This window comes from Poeciliopsis prolifica, unplaced genomic scaffold (assembly GCF_027474105.1).
Source record: "Poeciliopsis prolifica strain line A6 unplaced genomic scaffold, Auburn_PproV2 SCAFFOLD010, whole genome shotgun sequence".
Classification (NCBI taxonomy): Eukaryota; Metazoa; Chordata; class Actinopteri; order Cyprinodontiformes; family Poeciliidae; genus Poeciliopsis; species Poeciliopsis prolifica.
Genome location: NW_026562385.1, coordinates 1,383,982 through 1,409,288, shown reverse-complemented (window position 1 = coordinate 1,409,288; position 25,307 = coordinate 1,383,982). Strand labels below are relative to the sequence as shown.

At 39.3% G+C, this 25,307-nt stretch overlaps 2 protein-coding genes across 4 annotated transcripts; one reads left to right on the top strand and one right to left on the bottom strand.

Moving 5' to 3' along the window:
* On the bottom strand, nt 1-25,307 carry tbcd (tubulin folding cofactor D). 3 transcript variants are annotated; one of them, XM_055035708.1, is made up of 39 exons: nt 24,847-25,307; nt 24,707-24,757; nt 24,525-24,622; nt 24,302-24,403; nt 23,840-23,986; nt 19,228-19,283; nt 17,980-18,112; nt 17,248-17,293; nt 17,029-17,161; nt 16,662-16,798; nt 16,518-16,578; nt 16,303-16,377; nt 16,014-16,108; nt 11,606-11,762; nt 9,131-9,188; nt 9,015-9,044; nt 8,622-8,707; nt 7,273-7,353; nt 7,108-7,181; nt 6,861-6,978; nt 6,693-6,753; nt 6,576-6,598; nt 6,455-6,486; nt 6,282-6,344; nt 6,126-6,202; nt 5,703-5,784; nt 5,491-5,609; nt 5,288-5,379; nt 4,910-5,050; nt 4,041-4,124; nt 3,734-3,892; nt 3,438-3,576; nt 1,777-1,898; nt 1,591-1,668; nt 1,427-1,513; nt 1,262-1,349; nt 604-713; nt 402-486; nt 1-296 (listed from the first exon to the last, which is right to left on the bottom strand). In XM_055035708.1, the coding sequence occupies exons 1-39, from the start codon at nt 25,028-25,030 to the stop codon at nt 276-278; spliced, it is 3,585 nt and encodes a 1,194-aa protein (XP_054891683.1). In that variant the 5' UTR covers nt 25,031-25,307; the 3' UTR covers nt 1-275. The 3 variants fall into 3 exon arrangements, with proteins under 3 accessions (XP_054891683.1, XP_054891684.1, XP_054891685.1); XM_055035709.1 differs by lacking the exons at nt 23,840-23,986; nt 24,302-24,403; nt 24,525-24,622; nt 24,707-24,757; nt 24,847-25,307 and adding an exon at nt 20,624-20,818; XM_055035710.1 differs by lacking the exons at nt 23,840-23,986; nt 24,302-24,403; nt 24,525-24,622; nt 24,707-24,757; nt 24,847-25,307 and adding an exon at nt 20,312-20,616.
* Nucleotides 12,229-15,731, top strand: znf750 (zinc finger protein 750). Its single transcript, XM_055035711.1, has 3 exons — nt 12,229-12,419; nt 13,772-15,037; nt 15,133-15,731. Exons 2-3 carry the CDS (start codon nt 13,788-13,790, stop codon nt 15,683-15,685), a joined length of 1,803 nt encoding a protein of 600 aa, XP_054891686.1. The 5' UTR covers nt 12,229-12,419; nt 13,772-13,787; the 3' UTR covers nt 15,686-15,731.

Genomic DNA, 25,307 nt, shown 5'->3' with positions numbered 1-25,307 from the left:
TAAGTTTAAGGTCATTTATTGTTTTACAGCTACAGAAACAGAAAAAAAAGGTTGCTACAAGCGATACGCCTCTAGCGATTACAACACAACAAATGGGACAGATCATTTTTCTTTCATTTTTTTGCATTCATGTTAAATTATTCGAACAAGCTGCAATTTATGCTGTGCATTTCTCTGGCAGATGGACAAATGTCCTGACAAATTCAGAAGAAAACACTAACTGCTCAGTCCGTTTTTTTTTTTTAAAGAGCTTCTGCTGAATTCAACATCAGTAATCACAAAACCTGGGCAGGGTCCTGCAAATGAAAAGAAATTTGTCCAGGTTATCTTAAAACAGACACAAACCTAAGTCCGCTCAAAATATTCAGAAGCAGAAAAAGGTAATAATGTTAAATCGTTACCTTGGTTATTGGTCGTGGCCTGGGCACTCCCAGCCAATCACAAAGCTGATTCCTGCGTTCTCGCACTGTGGCAAGGTCGCTGTCCCTTAAATGGATAATAAAACCGTTGATATTTTAAATAGATTCAATTTAAAGTAAATTCTCTGGGGAAAAAAAAAAGATGTTTTCACAACTAATTGGACAACTTGATTACAATACGAACCACTGAGTGTCACTTAGTAAGTTTAAGACATCCTCGAGCACGTCTGGATCAGCAACGTCATTGTAGGTGAGAAGCATCTCATACATCTCGGCTGATGTAGTCTTTCTTATCTGGAGTTATAATGAAAACAATTAACATCACACACAATAAAAATATACACACGAATAAAAATAATAATGTGAATAGTGGTTTAGAATAATTACATCAAAACAGAGACTACAAATGTCCAAACATTTTCAAATTTCAACCAATTTCGCTATAATATTTGACTTCTAAAGAAAAAGTTCTCAGTCTCAACATATTTCTCTTTTTTATCAATCTAAAAAGGGACAGCATACTTAAATGTAAAAGTATCCAACTTTCTGATTTACAAGTTTTCATCTGTGGACCACAATTATCTACATAAAATTTGATTCATTTTGTAAAAATACACTCGCCAGTCATTTGAAGTGTGGTAATATTAAGATATTAAGGTCTATGAACAAATAGTTTCATTCATCTCATTTTTAAATGTGAAAAAAAAAGCTGTTACACACTAAGCTGATCTTCATTAAAATTAAAAGAAAATCACTAAAAGAATTAGGGATGATAAATCTGCATTGAAGTGAATGTAGTCCCCCGTTAGGGTTAAGCATGCAGTCCTGCTCTGTGAACTTACAATTGGGAACGTATGACAGAGCAGCATCAGAAGCTGGGACAAAACTTTCTTCCTCACATCTCCCTCAAACTGGATCAGTCCACAGTATCTGGAAAACAACCAACAATAAGCCTTTCTGCTGCTTTGGTGGTGCAGCTGCAAGCTTATGTGCACAAGAGAACCTACACGTAAATACAGGCACGTATCTTGGCCACATTCCTGGACTTCCTGAGCTCTTTGCAAAGACCCAAAAGATCCACACAGACCTGGTGACTTATGAAGCAAAGAGACAGAAAACTCTGGTCATCCCTGAGGTATGTAGGCACTGTTTTATAATAAAAATCACTTACTTTTCTTGTGTGGTCAAGATTTCAAAAAAGTTGTTGGCAAGCATCTGACTGAGCATCATAAGTAGGGGAACAGATACTCTTAAAGAAAAAGGGGAAACAAATTTGAAATGTCATAGATATTAATGTGATGAAAAGAAGTGCTTTAAAGTTACACTACAGAGATGAATCTGGTTTAGTTTAATGTACCTGTCATTCTGAAGATTATTCCTAAAGATCCCCAGCAATGTTTGCGTAAACTGCGTCAGAGCATCGATGTCCTTCTGAATCCCTTTCAGGAAGGTAAACAGAGACTGGGAGGAGTGATGCGCCTGAACAAATGCAAAAGATTGCAGGAGTCTGAGCAGTAGGACAGAAGAGTCATCCATTGCAGTGAAGATGGTGGGGAAATAATGTCAAAAGTCAAAATGGCATGGAGATTAAAAAATGTTAAATCAGACCTGTAATTATATAAATGATCATGATATTTAGTGAAGAGTCTAGCTGTTTGCACTTGTAACATAACCCTATAAATAATGTTATGTAGGCTTCTAAGAAATGTTGTGTTTTAAAGAACTATCTAAGTTAACAATGGCAAAACTTTTTTTTTTCTAATTTTCTGTGATTGAACTATGCCAGGTTGATTTCTGAAAAGCAAGAGTAAGGACTGTTTCTCTCCGGCCTGTGAGTGAACGGCCCTGCAGTGTGAGAATCATAATCTTGGCCCATACATTGCAACAATCTTGGCTCCTTTTTCTAAATGCTGTACAAATACATCGGTACCTCTCGTCTCTGAGGACGTTTCTGCAGAAGTAGAAAAACTCTAAGAGGAGGAGATAAAAACAAGAGCGGAGCTGGATGGTCTCTGAGGGAGCTTGCTTTAAAGCACCAATGGCAGATTGGTTTACCTTCATTGGCTTCGAGGTTGTTATTGCAGGCTTTAAATATACTTTCTTTATTCCAGCCATAAACATTCAAAGTTAAAAATAAGCTCAAACTTTTGCAGCCTGGGCTGCTTCTGAATGTCTGGCTTTAACAGGTTAAATCCCAGTGGGAGAGGAATGAGGGCTTGATCAACCCCAGTTATGAGCCCAGGCTGGACCTCCAGAGAGATGTTGCTTAAAAAAGGCTGCAGAGGAGTTTCACAGGCATGCTTTTAGGATAAACCGCAAAATAAAACCATGAGAAAAGTTTCTTTGTCAGCAAAAAGAACGAACGTCAACACAATCAATATTTCAAGTCCAGTATTTATGCAAAGGTTGGCTGAGGAGCGACAACTGCACTGTGAGATTATAAGAGCACACTGAAAAGCAGGTGTTACACAGAAGACAATGGTAGACAAACAGCGTCCCCTGTTGGTCTGACAACCTGAATAATAAACAGATTGCTGCTAAATAAAAAAAAGCATGTGGTCGGATTTTGTGAGGTGAAACTATGCAATCTAAATTCCTGAAATCAAACACAAAAGTTATTTGTCACACAACATAAACTAATAAATATCTCAACTGTTTTGTTTCCACATTTTGAGCTAAAACAAAACTGAAACATCAATTTATTTTAGTATGTTTACATATTTTGCTTGCTTTAATCACCTGCTTTATTTATGCCCCAGACATAAAAAATGCTCTGGCTTCAACTAAATTCACATTATAAGTTTGAAAGGCGCTGCAACAGACAAAACCTTGTGTCAAACCAAAGGCAAAGTGTCCCTCAGTGCTACTAGGGGTAACATAGATCTCTGTGTTACAGAGATCTATTGCGAAAGCCTCTGGAGTATCACAATAAAACAAAATCTTTTCGTCTGCGTCATTTATTGCCAGTCTTTTTATCTTCCGGCTGTGATTTGACAATTTTCTGCTTCTTCCACTTACTGTGGATTCGGTGATCCCTCCCACTGACACACAGAGCCCCAGCAGGGTGTGGTACTGATACTCAGGCAATCCAAGCAGCTGTGTGATGTACTTGAAAGCCTGGGATGGGGCATTCCAGTTTAGGCTGGTGATGGTCTCCCTGGAAGAAAACCAAACAAAATTAAAGATCACCAAAAAGTGCCTCTAAATCAGGGCTGAAGTATTTTCCCCCAAAGTAACCAAAGCTGCATTAAAAAAACACATTCGTTAATGCGTTACAAGTTATAATGCTGCTGTAATATACTTGAGCAGCTCACACTGGAAAGATGCTTAACAGCTCCTCCTTGTGGGGTATGTGAGGGACTTCAGGCTCAGTGTTGTGAAGGAGGTGCAGGAAGATATTTCCAGCATGAGCTCTGTAGTGGTCATTCTGCTCTGCAGCCTGTTGAGCCAGGCAGCACATCATAGACTTCACCCTGCAGACAAGCCAGAGAAGATATTAAAGACAAATGAAGCAGAAATTAAGTCTCACTGTCACATTCACTTAGTGCAAAGAAAGTCACTGCCTGCTTATAAATGAGAGTGTAAGGATAAGGAGCTAAGCATTCTGAGGTTACTACTCACAGGTGTGGTGAGAGGATCTCTGGAGCACTGCTGGACACCATCAAGGTGATGTCCTGTAGACTTGTCATGGCTGCCTTCCTCACCCTGGGACAGAGAGAGGACAGCTAACTCAGTAAAACCCATGTGAGGATGCTTTTTATTAGAGTATGCATACTCCAGTTAGCAATTAATCAGTTACTAAATCAGGCAATAAATATTTCAATAATTGATCAATTGACATATTTTGGCCCCAAGTAAAAGGCGGACTAAAATAAATTCAGATCAAAGCCACAGATGTGGAAGAAGGTGTACTTTTCCTTTCACTATCACTGCAGGAAGGCGCCTCTGTTTTTTTAAGAAAATGGAAGGAACTGTTTTGTTTTATTTGGCAAGAAGTCATTTAAGACTTAATTATGAGGCAAGTGGCTTTAGAGTTGTGAGACATAACATAAAAATACGAAAATACACTGGGCTCCAATTATGAAAGATTGATATATTTGTACACATAGATAAAAACCTAACCCCGCATATGTTAGCAAACATTGCACTGGCAAATAATTTTGTATTCAAATCAACTTTTGGGAGGGTGGTGCAAAAAAATGTTTTATTTAAAAAAAAAGAGTATTCTGTGTGAAAATAATACAAAAAAGGCAGGAAGGAAGAAAACAAAATAAAGGAAAGAAAAAACATTACTAGACAGCCTTTGAGAGGCAGCCTATCCCTTTTTGCGAAGACAAGTGACAAGCCAGGTGACATTCCTGGCCATTCCTCAAGCATGGCCTGAAGCTACATGTGAGAGAAGTATTTTTGATTTAGTTGTGTGTGTGAAGGGTCAGAAAAAAAACAGGAAGCCTCAGGCAAGAGAGCAAATCTCAGGATCCAGGGCTCACCAGGCTCCTATGTCCCCTCTGCTGTCTGTTGTGTAATCATTGATGCTGCAGAGAAGAAAGCTGAACACCTCGACGACATTCTCCGAGCAGAGGACAGAGTCAGGGGAGCCATGGGGACAAACACCTGTCTTGAAGAAGACCCTGACAAAAGACATGTAACAAGTTTAAAAAGCGATGCAAAATGTGCAAAATACAATCTGGTTAATAGAAGGATACGTCATTCTGGTCCTTCTGGTAGAGTCAGTCCATAGTTTACTTTGGCATTAGTGTTGATAGAGCTACATGTTTTAGCAGAAAACATGAGGAACTATGGCGAGACATAAAGTACCTTTGTGTCATGAACCTGAACCATTAAGAAAAGTGTGTAAGAAGACTCACTGAGCCACTGATCTGACTGCATCTCTCCTTGCCTCAGTGAAATTCCCCTCCTTCTGGGTGACAGTGCACATCTCCTCAAGCCCTCCAAATATCTAAAACAGAAAAAGAAGAACACAGAATCAATATTTTGTAGCAATTTAAGGCAGCAAAATATATATATATTTTTTTAACTCTGAATTCATATTTGTACTTTAAACACCCACCTGCTTCAGTTTGCTCTGGATCATAAATCTCGGCAGACAGCCCAGGGCGCGAGCAGATCCGCAACGGGTGAGCAAGTGTGGACTCTTTAGTCCTTCCAGGTACTGGGAAATGAGTGCATCTAAGCATGGGAACATAAACTGTTGTTATTAAACGCTTTTATAAACTTTTTAGTGTTTTCATTCAGGGTCTAGAGGAAAACAAGAAATCCCACCTTGTATTTGTGTGTCAGCCTGGTTTTCTTGATCCTGGTAAAACTCCTCAGACAAAGCAGCTAAGGCTGTGACTACGGAGACCTACAGACAGGAGGAGAGAAAACTTGTTGAGCTGTTGAAGGCCATACAAGTATAGTCTGTTATATATTGTATTATCACTCCACAAGATGTGAATTGTGGTTTTATTTTTTTTTACTTTTTCAAATTTTACCCCCAAACAAATGTCCAAATCCATAGTTTTTCTTAATCTTATACAGTCCTCGGTCAATTTTTGACACATTTACAAATTGAAATCACACAAACAAAGTCGACCTACAGATATTTTTACGGAGGCAAGGTTTTAGCTATGAAACCTCTAAAATTATGGATAAATCATCATTAATTTATGAACCTTATACATATTAATAAATGTGTCAACTTACAATAACGTCCTCCTTTACTCCACTAGAAAAGAGATTAAGATTCTTTATGGTGTCGTCAATTAGTGACTGCCATGCAGCTGAAACATACCAGAAACCTTTAGCTTTGACTTTACAAAAAATTATTATAAAGCAAAATCTGTTGGTCCTTTTACTTACTAATTATGGGGTCGTTCTTAAAAGGCATTTTCGACAGGGACAACTTTTCTATGAGGCTGCAAACTGGAAAAAAAAAAGAAAGAAAGATAGTAGTAGAAATACATATCAGGTTTAACCATAGTTTTCACAATATCTTCTTTTAGTGATTAAATTTTCACGTGACTTCGACCTACTTGCTGGTCTCATTAGTGCTCCACCGAAGCCCCTATAGAAAGGAAAATAATTTTATATGAAAATATTTTGCTTTCTTATGACATTACAAGCAAAAATGTTCAAAGGAGCATTTCTGCCTACCTGTACTGTTTTCTTTCATGAAGCTGAAAGTGCCAGCAAATTTCAGTTAGCTACATTATAGTTTGACCACAATTTACACAAACAGCAAGTATTACTAAGAACTCCACGTTCACTCACCAAATTGTGAATGTTCTTTAGTGCATCCACACATTCTGAAGACACTAGATCCATCACAGTCCTATTGAAAAAAAAAACTCACTTTATTATTTACGTTTTTAGCCTTTAAAGGCACTGAGATGTTTCTTACTTAACTTTAGGTTGATGTTTCATATATTTTAAGTCTACCTGTTGCTCTGAAGAGCCACTTTGTACAGCGCATATGTGATTTCTCCACATGCCAGAATTGCTCCATGACGACTGTGGAGATCGACACCCACTGCTGTGGTCAACAGCTGTGGCAAAACTGCATTAAAATGAAAGAGAGCACTGTCTTTAGTCACAATTTTTAAGCGAAGGTTTACAGTCGGTGTTTAAAAACCTCTTCTTGTGGTCTATTTAACTGCTGATGAACAAGTAAGGTGACATTGTTTACCTGTTGTTGCCATATAATCAGGTGCTTGAGGCGTCAGGTTGTGGAGTGCTTTTGTGGCAAGCAGTCTGATTGCGCTACGAAACAAAATAAAGAATGTTTCCTAAAGATATTAAAATGTAAAAGATCATCGCAATGATTTTAATAACAAATGGTGAAGGTTCTGACCCGTCCCAGTGGTTGATTTTCCTGGATATCAAATGTTCGATCATGGATTTGGTGTACTCTGGGAAACCAGCTATAAAGACACTTAATAAACAAAAACAACAGACTTAAAACAAACAAAAAAATGAAAGCCATTTTTTTTACATGTCTGCATAAAATCTGGAAAAGAAGAAAACTATATTGAACTCCTTTTCTATATATATATTCCTCTATGTTCAGTCATGTCCTAAGGCTACCCTCTTTCTCTGTGGTGATTCATTTATGACACAAATCTGACCAATTATGCAAAACGAGGTAAATAACAAATGTTCATATTTTTAAAACTATTAAAAGTAATTGTGAAGGTCCATCCTGGTATATTGGAAAAATCTTCAGAAGTTTAATTTTCTTCTTACATTCAAGTGAAAAATAAAACTTGCATAGGTGTATACTCAAGCGTCATGTAAGCACACATTTATTTCTGTTAATTTGGACAATAATGTCTTATAGTTAATCCAGCTTCACAAAAAATATTAATACTTTTTTAGACCATTAAGGAATGATTTTGATGCAGAAATGATATGACCATGTTTGGGCCTACATGATCCAATGGAAGAGAGCTGACTTGACAGCCGCTTATATGACAGTAACTGACACTTTCCATCAGCAGGATAAGCCACAATAGATCATTGTTAAGGAGATCCCAGAATGAAAAATTGAGTGGAAGGAAAATATGTGTGGTAAAAAAAGGGACTTGATAGGATTGCAAAGCTAAACTTGTTGAAGCGTTGGAAAATCTGCAGGCAGCTCTATGACTGTGTTTCAAGAAACACCGCATAGAATTCAATCAGAACCAGAGACACTGTAAGAATCACCTTACCTGAGCTCAAGAGGAAACAGACTGTTGCTTAGAGATCCAACGTAAACATGCATAATTTTTAGATTTTTGGATATCTATTTGTACCTTTTAATATGCTATTATTGAAATTGTCCTGTAAAGCATAGTATGAATTTGCACCAGTTTATGACAAAATTCTTAAGATTCGCAAAAATAAACACTTGAATATAGCAATCTGTGGAAAATGAAAATATAATATTCTTTGAATTACTGAAATCAATTTTAAATGATGCTATTGTAATTTACTGATATGAGGTTTTACTGACAAAAAATTGAAATTAAGAGAAATGTCTTGAAGTGCCTCATGGCAACAAGATCTACGCTATGTCAGATTGAAACTGAATAGAGAACACTATCCCTTGCGTATTTGTGAGCATCACCGTGTTATGAATATACTGGTGGGATGCTGTGTACTTGAGCAGTTTGCAATGAACATAAAAACAACTTTGCATGAGCTTTTTAACACTGTTCTCACCTAATGTTCAGATAACAGTTGTTGATCATTCCCACAGCAAAGTAGTCTGCTGCTGTCACAATGTCGATGCCATGAGGGAAGGTGCCCTGATGAAGAAAAGCATAAAACATTTTTACCTTAGGATGGACTGTTTTGCAACACAAACCAGATGTCTACATTCAGTGACAGAGTTCCCAATTCAAGTAATGACAAATCTAAAGAGTTCTTGCTTACGGGCTACTGGCACATTCAGTGTTTGAAGGTGCCCTGTAGCTACACTAGAAGGCCATTTTCTTTAAAAGCTGCTCTTAATGAGGCAAGTTTGAGCATGAACTGGGTATCTGCCTGCAAATAAGCGTCAAATAAGGCTAATACTGTCATAATGCTCCGGTCGTCAAAGCTTCAGTCACAAACCTGTCTGCCGACATTCTCCTGGAAGGCAGCCTGGGACAAAAAGAGACACAAAATAAAAGCTTTCTCATTCACCATCTATGGAAAAGCAACATGATAAAGTTTATCAGCGAACTTACAGATGCAGCTCTGCGGCAGTTGATATTGCGATCAAACACAGCGGTGATCAGCAAGGCGCTGTGAAGAGATTGTGTTTTATGTGATAATCCAGATTTAACACACACTTTTGTAATTAGAGGCAGACCATAACCACAAAACAAACTCTGTTTCCTCAGTGCATCAGTTTAATGATGCAACACCGGCTATATCATGACCCATGACTCTTGAACAACATAAGAGATTTCATCCCTTCACACTACATTACTTTTGAAAATCTCAGGGGGTGTGAGTGAGAATGGGGATGTGGGGTTGCTTACATATACATGACAATGACACACTGAGAAAAAAGAAAATGCAGTTGACCCTGTTTACTTTCTTAGCATGTAGTTTGCCTTAAAAAAAAAAACGCTTCTACCCAGAGGGTTTGGAAAAACAACACAGTTCCATACAATATCTAAACCTAAGGTATCGGTGAGAAGAACATATTGAAAATCCTACAGTTGCAACAGGTCTATTCATGCAAGTTGCAACTTTGCAGGAGAACACAACTGTTTGTATGTGCCCCCAAGTCACTAAGGCCATTTTCACAAAAACACATTTTCAGGACTTGTCATCAAGTTCTGATGAATAGAGCAGGAACCAGCTTGTCCCAGCATTACTGCCAAACGGCGACCGAAACCTACAGCAGCAGGCGAAACCTGGCAATCTTGTGGCCCAGGGAAAGGGAGGGTGTAGTCCCAGGCACTGATGATGATTTGCAAAGGGGTTAACTCTGACACTGCAGATCTGGTCTGCACAGTCAGAGGCCGCAGGTCCATACTTGCAAGGCAAGAAAGCATGACATAAACCGTTACTGTTAACAAAGACTGCGTGCAGCTCACTGGGTGATGAGCTACGTCTGTGCTCTGGTTAGAGATTACATGTGCGAAATCCTGAGATAATACTTTTTTTACTTTCTACAGTGGATCAGGAGCCTCTAATTGAATAAAAGACAGCTTTGTCAGCATCCATGGTTGAAGACAAGAAGAAAAGTCTGAATAGCTTCGTGACTGTCTGCACAAAGATCTAAGAGAAGCAAGTTATTTAAATAAATGTATTCACATAAGCCTTACAAGGTCATCTTGGCATTCCAAATGCTTATTTTCCATAGCAAATAGTACCCACTATTCTTTATTATTAGTATAGCCTTTGTACAGCTAAATTAACATTATTTTAAGTCATACTTTTAGTTTATTACAACTTTGTCATTTGATGTTGGGCAAGAAAGTTTGGCTTTACTGTAAATGTGTTCAGGGAAGAGTTTATAAATACTGTGCAATCACCTAAAATGACTGCATGACACATTGCAATTGAAAGCAGTTCTTCTACCCTCCAGCTTTATTTAATATGCATTTAGCAATGTACCCAATGACCTGGAGCTGGACAGGTAGAAGTACCAACGTGTCACAGAAAAACTGGTTTGAGGCAGTAAATTACAGCTTACAGGCTGCTCAGTTTCTATGCAAATCTCACTGATGAGATCTTTCACAACCAAAAGAATTAGTGTTTTTCTTCCCAATAGAGGATTTTACAACTCTCCTCGACTTTTCAGCTTTTTTGTCTAAAAAACTTAAATATAGACAATTGCAAGATCAAACTGCAAAACATCCATGTTTGAGTTAATATGTAAAAACATAATTATAGAACATCATCTAACCTTTACATTTGACCAAAAACACTTTGCTCGCCCATCCTTCTAAGCTGGCTAGTTGGACATTATGTTTCAGACAAATTGAATGTTTAGTTTTCTAGCTGGAGTGACTTTTCAAAATAATATGCTGCTTTTGCCAAAAAAATCATTACCGTGACAACGGTAATTGCTGATTGGTGATACAAGTTCTGACTCCTTGATGTTGTAGGTGCTGTAATGACTCCCTACCCCGGCAAGTCATTACAGCACCAGCCCACAGTCTGTTTCTGACTGGCTGACCAAGACCTCATAATAAGGCCTCTCTAGAAAGCTGCCACTTCAAAGAAGTTCTACGAGCTGTTGTCTATTCAAGAAACTAGAGCCGACCCAATCATGAGGCTTGATCAATTTCCATTGATAACTTTGAACATGTTTGTTAAGACAAACAAATGATGACACCGTTTTTGATATCATTGAGGCTCACTGGTTCCAAATCATTTAAAGTGTCTAATCTAATTCTACAGTTAGAATTAGATTATCAACACAATAATCTAATGCTGAGAGATTCGTCATGTTCTTTATGCAGTGTTACTGCCCCATCAGCAGACATGATTTGGCATAACTTATGTTTTAGCCTTGTAAAACTGATTTTTTTTTTTTTTCATATTTAATTCTGAAAACTGAAGTTGTTCAAATAGAAGACCCATCAATCTTCACACACTCATTGTTTTTTGGACCACCTTACAACCAAAAGACAAAATAAAAATTATTTCAGGTGATATTTATGTATTTTTGTCTCAGGAGGATTATTAGTAACAGGCGTTACCTTGCAATCTGGGTAACGAATGGCTGGAGTTCCTTAGGGTCATAAGCTCTGGAAAAAGACCAGCAGACATAGCAGGCAGCGTCACGCACGTTGGAGCCGACGCTGCAGGCTCCCCTCTTCTCATCGTAGGTCAGTGCTTTCATTATAAGTGGCACGACTGAAATATACAACAACAAAGATGAATATCTCAAAACAGAAATAAGATAATAAAAGCTTCATTAAAAACAGTCGTACTTTATCCAACTTCACATCTTGGGTTCAAAAACATTGAGTAATTATGAGAAATATTATTCAAATTTCTTAGAGAGGAACAACTAGCAAATTCAGTTTTTTTAAGCTCATATTTTATGTAAACTAATCCTGGAACACCACACAGAAGAACCAAGCAGTAAATGCAAATCACCTGCAGGTCCATAACTTCACTTTACAAAATGCATGTCGAGTCAGTGTGGAATAAAGTTTGTTTGACCATTTTAACAAAAGCTAGATAAGGATACAAAAAGAGTTATAGCTCCAACTCAACATTTAAATCATTGCTTGAGGCCTGACTAATATCAGATGCATCACTGTTGCCCGAGGGCCCTGCTGTTTGGGCTGAAGCACCACCCACTATAGAGAAAACACCTTACAAAGACGAACTCAGCACACAGCTAAGATCACACTTCCCATCACACTCATCCAACAAATGCTTTCTAAACTCTGAGCTGATAAAACGAGCTCTTTAAACCAGATACTGACATTTGCTGTGAATTGTGGATCTCATCTTCGTGGGCTTCACATACGGGAACAGACGTTGCTGCTTTACTCAAAAAAGGTAATTTTTGTCCAATTTGTGTCTTGTTTATTTAACATAAAAGTAGCAAAATGTTATCTCTTTTAACAAATAACTTTCAAAGTTTGACTATGTCACCACACAGTTTCAGTTTGGCTGTGCATAGCACTTATATGTACAAGGTGTGCACCTGTTACAAACAGATCCTATCTAACCTCTGTTAAGTCTGCTGCTATTAGCGATACATAATTGATGTGTGCATGCCTTTGTGTTAGGCTTACATTGATAATGAACAAAGAACTACAGAATTTAAAAGTTGTCTATCTTTTTTTTTAATGATGCCTCTACATTATGTTTTCTGGATGTTATCTTCAATTAAATATGAGAAATAATTTTGATTTGTTCCATATTCACAAGGCGAATGCCTTAAAGTGGTATTGTAAAGAGAATTCATGTTCCTTAGAAAGGGAGTGTCCATGCATGCTGCTTTAGCTGAAACTTGAGTGACAACTTCTTGCGACAGTGCACGACAAGCCGGTTTCTCAATGCACACCCAGCAGCCCTAAACTAACATCTTTAGGTGATGTTTAATTCAAGAGAAAACATGCAAATCTTACAGACAAAAACCATATCGAGATGTTTTTGTATTTACTAGAAGAATTTCAGTTCTTACATTACAGTGTTCTGACAATGAACAAAGATGCATCTCACTGCAATCTTCATTGGCAGTGAGCTTATCAAGTGATGAATGCATCCCGCAGATGTAGTCATGGGAAGCAGGTTGGTAAGCAGGTTGATTCGTAGTTCCCACGCTGACAGCACACAGTTTTGGTGTAAGAGAAAGCAAGTCTCTGCATGCCCTCAAGGTCTGCGAAACTTAAAAGAATGAACCGTCTGTCTAGTGATATAGCAGCCTCTCTAACTTTATAGGGAGATGATTAGAGAGTTATAGAAACTGGACTGATGGGTGAGCAGGCAGCGTTAGCTGAGACGTGTCGGCTGATGTCAACAACCCAATGCCAAACCAAGACTGGACCGGGATATATGCAAAAATGTGGTAGCAGATTTGCATAAAGCAGACAGGTTTTCAAATTTAAATATTTCTCTGCTTAGTAGCCATTCCACTGAAAAGGAACAAATGTAGCCTGAGGCTGTGGTGTTTTGTGCACCAGGAGATTTTTCTAGCCATGCAACTAAAAAAAACACATTGCTAAAACTTCAAATGACAAAAGGTCTTTCTCTGAACCAGTCTGACAGCCCATCACTTGGGGGACAACTAACGACTTCAGTGAAAACAAATAGATTTTAGGTTACATTCACTGATTCAACATTTTGTTTTTGATAGCTCTGCAGCATTACTACTTCACCTAGAATATATTATGTTATTCTTTCAGGAAAGTCAGCATCAGGATGGAAATGGATCAGGAGCGCAAGCCAAAAAGGCCTCACTACATCCCTCGGCCACCAGGCAAGCCCTTTAAGTACCAATGTTTCCAGTGTCCTTTCACCTGTAATGAAAAGTCTCATCTCTTCAATCATATGAAATACAATTTGTGTCAAAATTCAATCTCCTTGGTATCTCAAAAAAATGGACTAGCACCCCGACAATTGAAGACTGTGGCAAAAGTGACCTCTGTCAAACCTAAGGATTGTACAAATGTCCTTCCAGCAGTCCAAAGCGTTAGTTCTGAGAAACAAGGAGTGGAAGAGAAGAAAGACGAGAGCAGAGATGACACAGAAGAGTTAGATGTTGGGTGTGACAGTCCAGTGAGCAACGACAACCAGAATGTGGCAATACCAAATACATTCACCGACAGAGAACTCACGGAGACTGATGAGGCCAAGGCTCTGCCTCGCCCATCTGCTTTCTCCCCAGTCACTCCCAATCGTGACGGTGCCGAGGCCTTGGCTGCAACTGTGCAACGAAGAGAGGATTCACCAGCCTCTAACATCAGCCATTCAAGCAGCCCATGGGCCAGAACTCTTCCTTTCAAATCTTTCACCCCTCTCATGGTTCCCGAATACCCTCCCTACCTCATGCCTGAACGACCCCTGTATCCGCCTTACTATTTATCCAGACACATCCCCGTAAATGATCCAAACGTCCCATCTTTCCAACCAGAGTTTATAGATACCCAAAGATCTCTGGTGCAACCACCCATTGCCCCACCTCATGGAACCCCATTCCCCACTTATCCTTACAGATACTGCCACACTCTTCACCCAGGCCCTCCTCTGCCTTACACCCTTTACAGACCCCATGAGCTTTCCATTCCAATTACTGGAAACAGGTATTTTTCTTTGGATGGCTACGGTCAAGGCTTTGGCCAGAAGGACTACGACTTCTACATGTATTCACATTCCAATCACAACAGCTCTCACAGCTCCGCCCAAAGGGAGAGTCACCAAAGTGGAGACAAAACAACCAGGCTGAGTCCTAAAGAGGGCTGCTCAGCCTTAGGGTCACCTGACAGACCCAGTCAAGCAAACATTGTCCTGAGAGACTCAGAGTCTTCCCAGTACATGACTACCGGTGAGTCGGAGCCCTCCCTCCAGCTTGGACACGCATCTAAAGTTGTGGAACCGGTCACAAAAGATTCAAGACAAGAAGAGTCGGCAGAAACCTTGCTTCAGTTAGGAAGCCATCTCTTGGATGGAGGGTAAGAAGTTCTGGTTGCTTACCTTTTTCCTTATCAAGTGATATGGTTCTATCTGCAGTAATTGATTTCTAATGTTTTTGAAATGTCCTTTTTAGATCGAATGGAAGCGGTCTACATGTCTCCTTGTCTGATAAGAACCATCAAGAAGAATCAGACAATGTAGCTCCTCTAAATCTGTCAAAAAGAAACCAGAACAATGAGGAGAGATCTAAACAGAGTACGATGGGTTGTGATTTAGATAACATGAACGGCACAGAGCTCCCTTTGAATCTCAGCCTCCGAGCTCCTCACAGCAGCCCAACCTACAGCTCTGTTCCAAGCTCTTCAGAGAACCTTCCACCTAAAGTGGACGAAGATCTGGACGAAGAACCGTGTGACCAGAGGCAGACTGCAGCTCTGGCTCTCTGCCAACTTGCCACTGCAAGCTCTGTAACTTCTTCAGGTGATTTTCACATTACAGTCCAGCCCTCTGAAGACTCAATGGACTCCACAACTCCCCGCTCTCCAAAAAATACCAAGTCGACTAAAAGAGCTAAAGAGAGTGGCTTGAAAAGACGTAGCAATAGCCAGAGTGAGAGCAAATTTCAAAGACTGAGCAAGAAAACAAAAGTAATAGGCCCAACTCTGAGGAGGAGGACCCGCTCCTAACAACTGCACTCTGTTGCAGAAAAGATACAATGAGATTACATCTCTAATCTGCTACAAGCCCGGAAAAAAAGAAAATCAAAATGACTTGTTTAATCTACAGGCGTGCTGTTACAGGTATCAGGATACAGTCAGTATCTGGTGCTTACCTTTGATTTACAAGGGCAAAAGTGAGTTTATTTAAACCCTGTCATCTTTATATAAACATCAGCAAAAAATACAAATGTAAAATTGTGTTATCAATGTAAATACGAGAATGTAAAGAAATAAATAAAAACATGATTTATTGAATTGTTTGTCCATTTATTGAAGTCCACTTGAGCGTACATACCATCAGTGAGTCTTGATGGAAGCAGCAGACCTCTCCTTCCCAGCTCTGCCAGTGCGAGGCAGCCTCCATGCCAGGCATTATCCGTTTCTTGAAAACTACAGAAAACAACCTTACATTTAAAAACAAACAACACGATGGAATACAAAATTGAATGTAAACCTTTCCCAGGACCTTTTACTTGTTTGATAAATAAAAAAGCAGCAGCAAAATTACTAATAATACTAATACTAAAATAATTGGGAAAGTGTAATTCATGGATGGAGCCAATCTGCCCAAAGCATAAACCAACCTGAAGCAGTCCAAAACTGATCCGACCACATCATCTGCCAGCTCCTTCGGAAGCCTCCCAGTCACCCTCCCAATGCTGTAAAAGTTCAAATAAATTTTTAACACACACAATGACTTGTTTCTGCATAAAAAATTCCAAAGACAAGTAACAACAAGGAAGCCTTTTTAAATCAATCATTCAGATTTTCTGGATGTCGTAAAAAAAAACACTATTACCCCTTTGCTGCAGACCAGCGCACAATTGTTTCCTTATCTTTCAGGCCAACAAGTAGGTGCTCTGAAAGAAGAAAAAGAGGCCACAAAGTGTTTCTTATGCAGCAGTATTTCACTAAAAAACTGCAGGTGCAGGTGATTACTTACCAATCACAGTTTCCATCTCCTCTGGAATGTCATAGTCCTCTTCCTGTTCCTGAGTCTCTGTGACAGCAGCAGTGACAGTCGCAGTGGTGTGAGACACAGAAAGGTTAGCAGCTAGTGAGCGACTGCCTCTCTCGTACCTGGAAATACACACATTCCTCCTTTAAAACACACAAGTTTTGCATCCTTTACGAGCAGAAATGTTTCATTCAGTTCGGGAAAAAAAGTACAAATGCCTAAACTGAAAATATGAATCAGTTTATCTAACTGTCAAATCCTTCATTCCATTATTTAGTTCCAAGAAAGTGAAATCCAAGGCAATCGTGCAATAAACCTGTGATAACTGGAATAAAATAGCATAATATCTGACCTCCAAGCAGCCAAACGTGGCTTCAGGAATGTAAGGCCGAGTCTCTGAATTAGCTTGATGTGAATCTTTCGAAGCATGGCCTCGCTGCTCTCTGACAGACGTTTTTTCTCTAGATTACACAGAACTATAGGAGCTGGAAAATCAGAGTTAACAGAGAATTATCACAACATCAGAATTTTCTCACTATCCAAGCAAGCCTCAGTGGGAAATGGAGCCTACCATACTGTAGAAAGTCATCTCGTTTTCCATGTTTAAAAAGTTTTGCCTATAAGACATTGACATAAGAAAAAAAATATCAAATAAAATTAATAGTTTTCTCAAGGACCACATAATACTATTTTATTTAAATAATAATCCTTTACATTTTTAGTCTTGTAATTTGCTAAAATCTTAGTCATTTAGAGCTCTTTGCAAACGAGTTTTATTAGAAATTGTATGGATTCTGGTGACGGAGAACACTTGGCCAGTTTTGAAAGCCTCAAAGCAAAATTTCCTCATAGGGAAACACTTCTGAACATGTTGTGTATATGTATGTTCCAATAAATAAAATCTGTCCTTTATATGGGTCCAAAAAAATTCTTATTACACAACGAAACCTTTTTTGAAATAATTTATCAATAATAATATATCTTCAGTGAGGTCATGTGTGAGGCATTATGCTCAAAAACTGAATGTAGTGCGATTACCTCAGCAAGACTGTCATTTGCTTAGAAAACCGTTTAGCCTAAAGCTGCAGATTAAACTCTCCTCAGTTACTTGAAGCAACATATCCCACACAAGCAGCAGGTGCATTACGCACCTGCTACAACCACACTAACTATTGTGAAAAGCATACCAATCATGTCAGCTCTTGTAAATTACAGGTTGAATAAATCCGAGGACGTACACTTCGTCCTCAAATACCCACCCCACACACGGAAATGAACTCTGAATTACAGGTGCAGACTTTACCAAAGACTGCAGGACACCGTCCAGCTTCCTGATTTCTATCATTGAGTCGCCACTGCTCTGAGATATAGAGGTGAGGCTCCAGTCCAGAAAGCACCCAAGATGTTTCTGTTTCACGTCTGGGCGTGTCATAAACCTGTAGGAACGCGTAGTAACCCACAGAAGAAATATTAGAGGTTTTATGAGGATAAACACAAGTTGACACGGCAAACATACTTCAAAAGCAACATTGCCCTCTAGTGATGATGGAGGTTATTTTCATCACTTAATGATCATTAAGTGATTTTGATTTTTGAACAATTCAGATGCAACTGTGATGATTCCAAGCATTAAAGAAAAACACAAATAGCTCAGTTACACAACACAATTTTCAGCTTAGTTTAAAACCAAGTTTATCTCTTAAAAAATTAGCCAAGGACTTTTTTATATTTATATATATTTTTTCAGGTAATTTTATTTACATAGTACATTTTCAGCAATACAAAGTCCTTGCTATGTAGCGCTTAGTAGCTTCAAACATGAAAAAATGATAAGATTTCAAATTTCAGCATACAATAAATTATGCCCTGATTTAGTATGGGCTAGTATGTGAAATATGAGAAAAGATACCATATTTATACAATAATGCTACATGTTATAGAACAAAACTTATTTTATTCTAAAAGAAAGAAATGTCACTGCAACTTCTGCTTAAATAAATAGGCTATACATTTTTACTATAGCTTAATTTGCATTTTTATAGCCATTTTAATTAAAAAATGCATTCTTATATACTTGGAAATTATTTTATGCATGTTTAAACATTTTTAAGTAATTGTTGGCCTAAATGTAATTACAAACAACATTTCACAAACTTTTCATATTCATTCAACTCTATTAAAGGTGGTATGATGACAATGTCCTATTTACACTTATGTTGACTGTGCTATAATACTGATTATAAGACAATAACAGTGACTTGTACTGGAAGTTAAAACATCAGAGCTCCTACAGCATTTCAAACTGCAATTTAAGTACAAAATAGTAGAAGACCTGGAAAAGAAACAGCCACATCTTATTAAAAAATAGGCTTAAACCACAAGAACAGAATGAGATTTCACTCTGGCAACCATTTGTTCTCTGTAGTGTGCCATATAAATGAAGTGGATTGGATAAACTGTAGTGGTGCTAGAAATCTGATTTCATTTAAATTTAACTTGAAAACAACAGTAAGAACAGGCAAAAGGCAAAAAACAAAAAAAATGCACTTACTTTGAAACAAGAACTGGAGCAGCATCTCTAGGACTACCCATGGCAAATAGATAAGTCTATAAAACCAAACAAGCACAAAATAGACTTTAAAGTATATAAGAAATTCCTTCATAAAAAAGAAAGAATTTAAATAATTAAAAAAATATTAATAAATGACTTGTTTTGAACACATTTCATTTGTGTACCAACAACAAATAATTATGTCTTTTTGCAAAGAAAAATACACACTGAGAACAATTAATTAATGACCAATTAATTCATAAAACTTAAGCTTCTCTAGAGAGCTGGTGGTGCCACTTCTCCAACTACAACAACAGACCTCAGCACAGGAAAAGCACAGACAATACCACAGTTCTTGGGCTGATTATGTACAGTAACATAAAATAGGAACAGATCATAAGGTTATATACTTTTACCACGGTGCATCACTGGTACAGTTTCTTTTTTTCTGTTTGGATTATTACAAAGACATGGAGGAAAAAAATAATACTAAATGGATCTCGAGTTGCTCTTTTTCTGCAAAGACTTTGAAATACACACACAAAAAAGCGAGGAGGCAATTTATATTGACAAATAAATGCCCAAACAATTCAAAACATTTATATTTTGGAATCTGCATTATTAAGAAAGATTTTTGATTAAGCTTTGTCTTGTGCCCAGAGTACTTGTTGAATTGAAGTAAACGAAGTTGTTGTTGTTTGTTGTCCACTTAAGTTTAAATGGACAACAAATCTAGCTAGCAAGAATGTATTAGCAGTTAGTTAGCAGTAGCTTCAACCGCCTCAAGTCCAGCAGCTAATGAGACTGAACATAATGAAGATGTCTGCGTCCGAATCAAACTTCTGCCTGACAAAAAAAGTCTGACGACAAAAATAAATTACATCGAATATACGAAAAATAAATAACCCTGCCGCGTGAAAATGTAAGACCTGTAATTAACGCATTTAATGCCAAGTTAGTACTTCTATACCCAGTACCATAAAGTGATTTTTGTTTAGAAATCGGTGTTTTTGTCATTCTGAATTATTTCTGAAGACTTTCTGCTGTTGGGAGATTCAACAGTATGAGCGCAGACTTTACTTACATCACACGAGAGCGAATTCGCGTCTACTTCCAAAACGCGGTGGCTGCTAATGAGATTGGTGCGTTTGATTAAATGGACTGGGACATTCTACGCAGGTGGCGTATAGATATAAAAAAATGTCGCTCGCATTGAAACGAGACGAACAATAAATCGCAAGGAGCGGGACACGAGGAACGCAGCGGAGCAGTTGGAAAGCATCTGGGTCAGTGCGGAGACTCAGAACAACCTTCGCTTTCATGGTCGAGAATCGACGGTGACTTCCACGAATAGTTTCTGCTACCAGCAATCAGAATCGTCCTTCTCGGTACCTACGCGCAAACTGGTGATAAGTCCCCTGAGACTAATGGATATCAGCTGGGAAACCCAAATCATACAGCCGTTAGCGCCCGGCGGGGACCGTTAGCTGCTAACGGTCTCACCTTCCTCTGCGGGAAAAAGGCTACTGAAAGACAACTTATCAGCATTCAAAATAAGAATGCTGAAACTCGGTTAGTGCAATAAGAGGAGGCAGTGGTGAATGTGCAAACGAGGAGTGCATCGATTGCAGTTTTCTGGCCAATTCCCTGTCACCGATCTTTAAAAGGTTTGACCTGCCGATTCCGATTTCAGCTGATACCGATTTTAAATACTAGCATCCACAGCTGCTTGGATCCACAGTGTTTTATCTGTTGCCGCACAGTGGACTTCTGTTTCTGTTCTACATCATGCTAATGTTCTGTGGATCTGTTGGAATGCTACTACTCAAGTAACCCTAGTGAGAGAGGTTACATGCAAAGACTGGGGAAGGAATGGTTACTTCGACATCCCCAGTCAACACTAAGCGCTAAACAACTAGTAGCTCAGTGTTCCAACATCCGCAAACGGCAACTGCTATCACAACTTGAGATTGACGAGATACAACACAAATGCTACGGCAAAAGGGAGGAACCCGGATGTCAGGACTGTGGGGACTTAACTACAAGTCCCCACCCAGTGAGGGGATACACGGCCCCAATGAGCCGTGTAATGGCAGGGTAATAACAACAGAGCAGACCCACCAAGGCTGGAGACTGAACAATACTGGAAAGGCATATGGGAAAGGGAGGCGTCCCACAACAGCAACAGGTGGTCCTCTCTATGAGAGGACCACATCAACCTCCCTGAGCATTCAAAATAAGAATGCTGAAACTCGGTTAGTGCAATAAGAGGAGGCAGTGGTGAATGTGCAAACGAGGTAGTTGGGTGGGTCCAGTCCCACCCAACTACCGACCAATAACCTGCCTCTCCACAACCTGGAAGCTCATGTCAGGCATCATAGCGGCCAAGATAAGCAAACACATGGATAAACACATGAGCACGGCACAGAAAGGTATCGGTGTAAATACCAGAGGAGCCAAACACCAACTCCTCGTAGACCGCACAGTTGCCCGAGACTGCAAAACCCGACACACCAACCTGTGCATGGCTTGGATCGATTACAAGAAAGCCTATGACTCAATGCCGCATACTTGGATCATTGAATGCCTAGAGATGTATAACATCAACAGGATTCTGAGAGCCTTCATTGCAAACTCGATGAAGCTGTGGAAAACCACCCTTGAAGCCAACTGCAAACCACTTGCACAAGTGTCCATCAAATGTGGCATATACCAAGGAGATGCTCTGTCCCCGCTACTGTTCTGCATAGGCCTGAACCCCCTCAGCCAAATTATCAACAAGACTGGCTACATCAGTCACCTCCTCTACATGGATGACATGGATGTATGCCAAGAGCGAGCGAGACATCGACTCACTGATCCACACCACCAGGATCTACAGCACTGACATTGGGATGTCATTCGGACTAGAGAAGTGTGGTCGGCTGATCACAAAGAGGGGGAAGGTGATCCACACAGAAGGAGTCTCACTCCCACAAGGAACAATAGCAGACATAGAGGACAGTTACAAGTACCTAGGTATACCACAAGCAAATGGCAACCTCGATGAGGTCACAAGGAAGGGAGCCACAGCTAAATACCTCCAACAAATAAGACAAGTCCTGAGAAGCCAGCTCAATGGCAAGAACAAAATCAGTGCGATAAACAGCTATGCCCTGCCAGTAATCAGATACCCTGCTGGAATAATTAGCTGGCCAAAGGAGGAGATAAAAGCCACATATATTAAGACTAGAAAGCTACTAACCATGCATGGAGGGTTCCATCCCAAATCCAGCACCCTGAGACTGTACACGAGCCGCAAGGACGGAGGCAGAGGACTAGTGAGTGTGAGAACCACTGTCCAGGACGAAACAACTAAGATCCATAAATACATCAGGGACAAAGCCTCAACAGACAATGTGCTCAGTGAATGTCTCAGACAACAGGGAACGGAGGTTGAGGTGCCAGAGATACCATCATGGGAGGACAAGCCCCTACATGGGATGTACCACCAGCAAATAACCCAAGTGGCTGATATCAGTAAATCCTACCAATGGCTGGAAAAAGCTGGACTCAAGGACAGCACAGAGGCCCTCATCCTGGCCGCCCAGGAACAGGCCCTAAACACCAGAGCAATAGAGGCCCAGATCTACCACACCAGACAAGACCCAAGGTGTAGATTGTGCAAGGAGGCCCCTGAGACAGTCCAGCACATCACAGCAGGGTGCAAGATACTGGCAGGGAAAGCGTACATGGAGCGACATAACCAAGTGGCAGGCATAGTGTACAGAAACATCTGTGCAGAATATGGACTGGAAACCCTAAGATCAAAGTGGGAAACACCCCCAAAGAACACCAGAGCTAAGATCCTGTGGGACTTCCAGATCCAGACAGACAAAATGGTAATGGCAAACCAACCAGATATTGTCGTAGTGGATAAACATCAGAGGAAAGCCGTTGTGGTAGATGTAGCAATACCAAGTGATTGCAACATCAGGAAAAAGGAGCACGAGAAACTGGAGAAATACCAGGGCCTCAGGGAAGAACTGGAGAGGGCCTGGAAGGTGAAGACCACAGTGGTACCTGCGGTCATCGGGGCCCTCGGGGCAGTAACCCCCAAACTGGAGCAGTGGCTACAACAGATCCCAGGAACAACATCAGACATCTCAGTCCAGAAATGTGCAGTCCTTGGCACAGCCAAGATACTGCGCAGAACCCTCAAGCTCCCAGGCCTCTGGTAGAGGACCCGAGCTCAGAGGATAAGAACCACCCGCGGTGGGTGAGAAGGGAATTTTATATATATATATATATATATATATATATATATATATATATATATATATATATATATATATATATATATATATATATATCTTGGTAAAACGATTCACACAATCAAGCTTGTAACTTTCAGTTTGATCGAAAAAAACAACAAAACTCATATAAATAAATAAGCCTGGTCTTGTCTCTCTTTTTTTGTATTTTTTTTATCGCAATGAGAATCAGTCTTTTCTAACTTTTGTCATATTCTCTTTAGCCTCAGTGTTCGTTTGTTTTTTAAACAGGTGAAAAAAAAATTCAATTAGAAAAACTTGTGTGTTTGAGACCTTGTCACTGTCTTCATGTCACTTACCTTTGCAACACCTAAAATACGCTCCATGATGGTCTCTTTAATTCTAACACCCTCTGATTCTAGATGACCATCCAGACGAGAAAGGTCAAACGGGATCAGGCAGGTCATGGACAGCCACAGCAACAACATGTAGCGTGTTTCCCAATTCTGAAATGTGAAACAAATAAATCTTACTAATGTAATGTAGAAAGCATATAGTTTGCATACAACTGTAACCAGCCACAAACAAAATTGCTACACAATAACACTAAATCAGTACATTTTGTTTCTACAGCACCTTCCTTCACAAAGTGCTTTACATAGGCAAAACAAAACAATGTAACTATTAAATTGCAGTCTTATGTGAACATAAGTTTAAATGGCCATGCATATAATAATGTGACACTAATACAATTTAAATCATTTATTGTTATACAGACAGAATGGAAGAATGTCTGTATATTATTTTTTGACATTGTTTACCTCTAAATCTTGAGGATCCTGTCTGGATATCATCTCCAGAACTGGATGAACATCAGACACCTCATGAGGAAGAAGTTGCATGAAGATTTTATAGCCTCTCACCTAACGAGAAGAAGAAACAATTATATAAATCAACTAAAGGACTAAGTTATGTGTTAGAGAAATGTATGAAAAATCTGTGAGTTGCAGGATGGGTGACTCGCATAATAACATTTTAACTGACCTTGCAAACGACATAAAGGAACTGGAAGCTCAGATGAAACAATGAAGGGGGTGAATTTTCATTCTTTATGAAGTTCAGCAGCATATTCGTTACCCATTCTAATAACAGTACAAAAAAATTAAAGTGAATAGACTTTTCATTTTTTCTGCAAAAAGTAGTATTTAGTGATGTCTGCAGTGTACCTAGATGAGGATCCAGCAGATGAGGCTGGTCCTGGTACCTGTCCATTATTACTGTTGGCATAAAAAAAAAAGATACAGACTATTAAGGACTGAGGTTCAAACCCAACGTGAGTTAAAAGCTTTATTGTGATTTGCAGCACCTCTGAACTTCTGAACTGCAAACTCCCCTGCTCTCTCGTCTTCGTGGATTTCTGGAAGACTACCGATGAGTGTTCTGGTTTCACTGCTCTCACTGAAGCCACCCAAAACACATGTTTTAATGATAGCATCTGCCTCTTCCTCCCCTCCTTCTGGGAAACCGTTTCCTGCTTCCGATAAGTCCATACTGCTGGTGTTTTTTTAGCTACTGAAAGCCTCTGTAGCAGGGTATTCTTTTACTAAGTTTTACAATACCTAGCTAGCTAATATTAGCATCTCACCCTAGCAAAACAACTGGTAAAAGCTACGAGGCAACAGGATTAGCAAGAAAAACACGTTTAAGAACAAAATACTACATTTTGTGTTGGTACAGAGAGAACGTGAAGTAACTCTACTTGCAAAAAACGAGTGTGATATCTTAACTGCTGGGGTGATGGCGCACAATACAGCAGTAGTCACGTTC